General features: G+C 35.8%; 1 protein-coding gene across 1 annotated transcript; it reads right to left on the reverse strand.

Moving 5' to 3' along the window:
* Positions 1-357: 357 nt before the first annotated feature.
* On the reverse strand, positions 358-1,449 carry LOC130824960 (uncharacterized). Its single transcript, XM_057689983.1, has one exon. The coding sequence runs from the start codon at positions 1,447-1,449 to the stop codon at positions 358-360; it is 1,092 nt and encodes a 363-aa protein (XP_057545966.1).
* Between the last annotated feature and the right edge of the window lie 270 nt (positions 1,450-1,719).

Below are 1,719 nucleotides of genomic sequence, written 5' to 3' on the forward strand. Positions count from 1 at the left end.
TTAAATACATAAAAAAGAAGAAAATTTAGTTAATACATAATCTAATGCTTTAAACATTTAAACATACAATATGATCTCCTTTACCTTGGATTCAAAGAATGTGCCAAACAATGAAGTGGAGTGTTGCTTTTCTTCCAACGGCTAAGAAGTATTGTTTCGAGCACACTAAAGAAAAAAGAATACTCATGCCTTTGTTTATGCTCATGGTTATATTTGATCTCCTTCACCTTTGAAATCATTGAATCCCATTTTTCATATACTAGATGAAGGGATGCTTTGTCGGTATCACATGCTCTTATCATTTCATAAATGGGACGAGTAAAATCAAGGATGTAATCAACGTTGTCCCACCAATCGTCATTTAGAATCTTTTCCCTCACAAAGTGTAGCTTGTCCACGATGATCATCACGATATGTGGACCAAGCCTCACTAACAACCATGGATTGAAGAGTTGGTTTAAGAAGTTTCATCCTCTTTAGCATGACAACTACCGAAGCGAAGCGAGTATCACCGACAGAAAGAAGCTTTAATGGAGAGAACTTATTAAATATAGCTAACCTCATTGAATGGTTCATTATGTAGTTTTTGACAAATAAAGCATCTCCATGAACTTCAGTTATCCAATGACACTCATCATAAACCTCCTTATTGTTTGAAACATTTTTAGCATTACAAATGTTTTTAAGAGCAAGGTTAAGAGTGTGAACAATGCATGGTGTCCAAAATATGTGTGGATATCTACCCTCTATAAGTTCTCCAGCGGCCTTGCAATTGCTTGCATTATCAGTGAGAATTTGTACAACAAATTTGTCATCTCCAACTTCTTCAATGGCATCATTTAACAAACTAGCAATAAAGTCTTTATCCTTTACCTCTCCTGAGCAATCAACGGCCTTTAAGAACAGAGGACCAACTTCACAAGCTACCATGAGATTAATTAAAGGTCTCCTTTGTGGATCACTCCACCCATCACTCAATATAGTTACTCCTTTTTCCCTCCAAGTAGCCTTTGTTGGTTCTAAAAGCCATTCAACATTTTCTTTCTCTCTCTCTAACAAAGTGGTTCTCATTTTATTGTAACCAGGAGGCTTGTAACCAGGAATATTATTTGTGGCAGCATAGTTGTATGAACTTATATAGTAAGGGTTTCGACAAAGGTTAAAAGGCAATCCTCCAGTAAAAAACATCCTTGCTATCTCAGCATCTAAGTTGTTTCGAGCTTGTATATCAAAAGCTTTGGTGATTGGGTTGTCAGATTTTCTTTTCTTGGCATATGAAGTTGGTGAAAGAGAAGCTTCGGAAGACAAAGAATGACTAGGAAGTGGTGGTCTGTTTGGTTGTCTACATTCTTTATATTGCTCAACTTGTCTTTCTAAGTTTCTCATTTGCATTCTATCCTCATTTGTTATATTAGGACATTGACTAATTCCACGTTTTGCAACTCCCATCAAATGTGCTCTAACTCTAGTATATGAACCACTCTTTATTTGTTGCAAAAGTTGCATTGCCAAGTATAATTACCCCCACCTCCACTCAATTTTTCTCCTTTAACAACATATTTCCACAAAGGATAATAACAGAAATCACCCTTTTCATTTGTAGCATCACCACTTACATTGCACGAATTAGAGCCACTAGCCCCACTACTAGACATGATTGAACTCTTCAAATTCAAACAACCACAATTAAAGATTTGAAAATCAAGATTAACAAATAAC

This window comes from Amaranthus tricolor, chromosome 10, assembly GCF_026212465.1.
Source record: "Amaranthus tricolor cultivar Red isolate AtriRed21 chromosome 10, ASM2621246v1, whole genome shotgun sequence".
In the NCBI taxonomy this organism is placed as follows: Eukaryota; Viridiplantae; Streptophyta; class Magnoliopsida; order Caryophyllales; family Amaranthaceae; genus Amaranthus; species Amaranthus tricolor.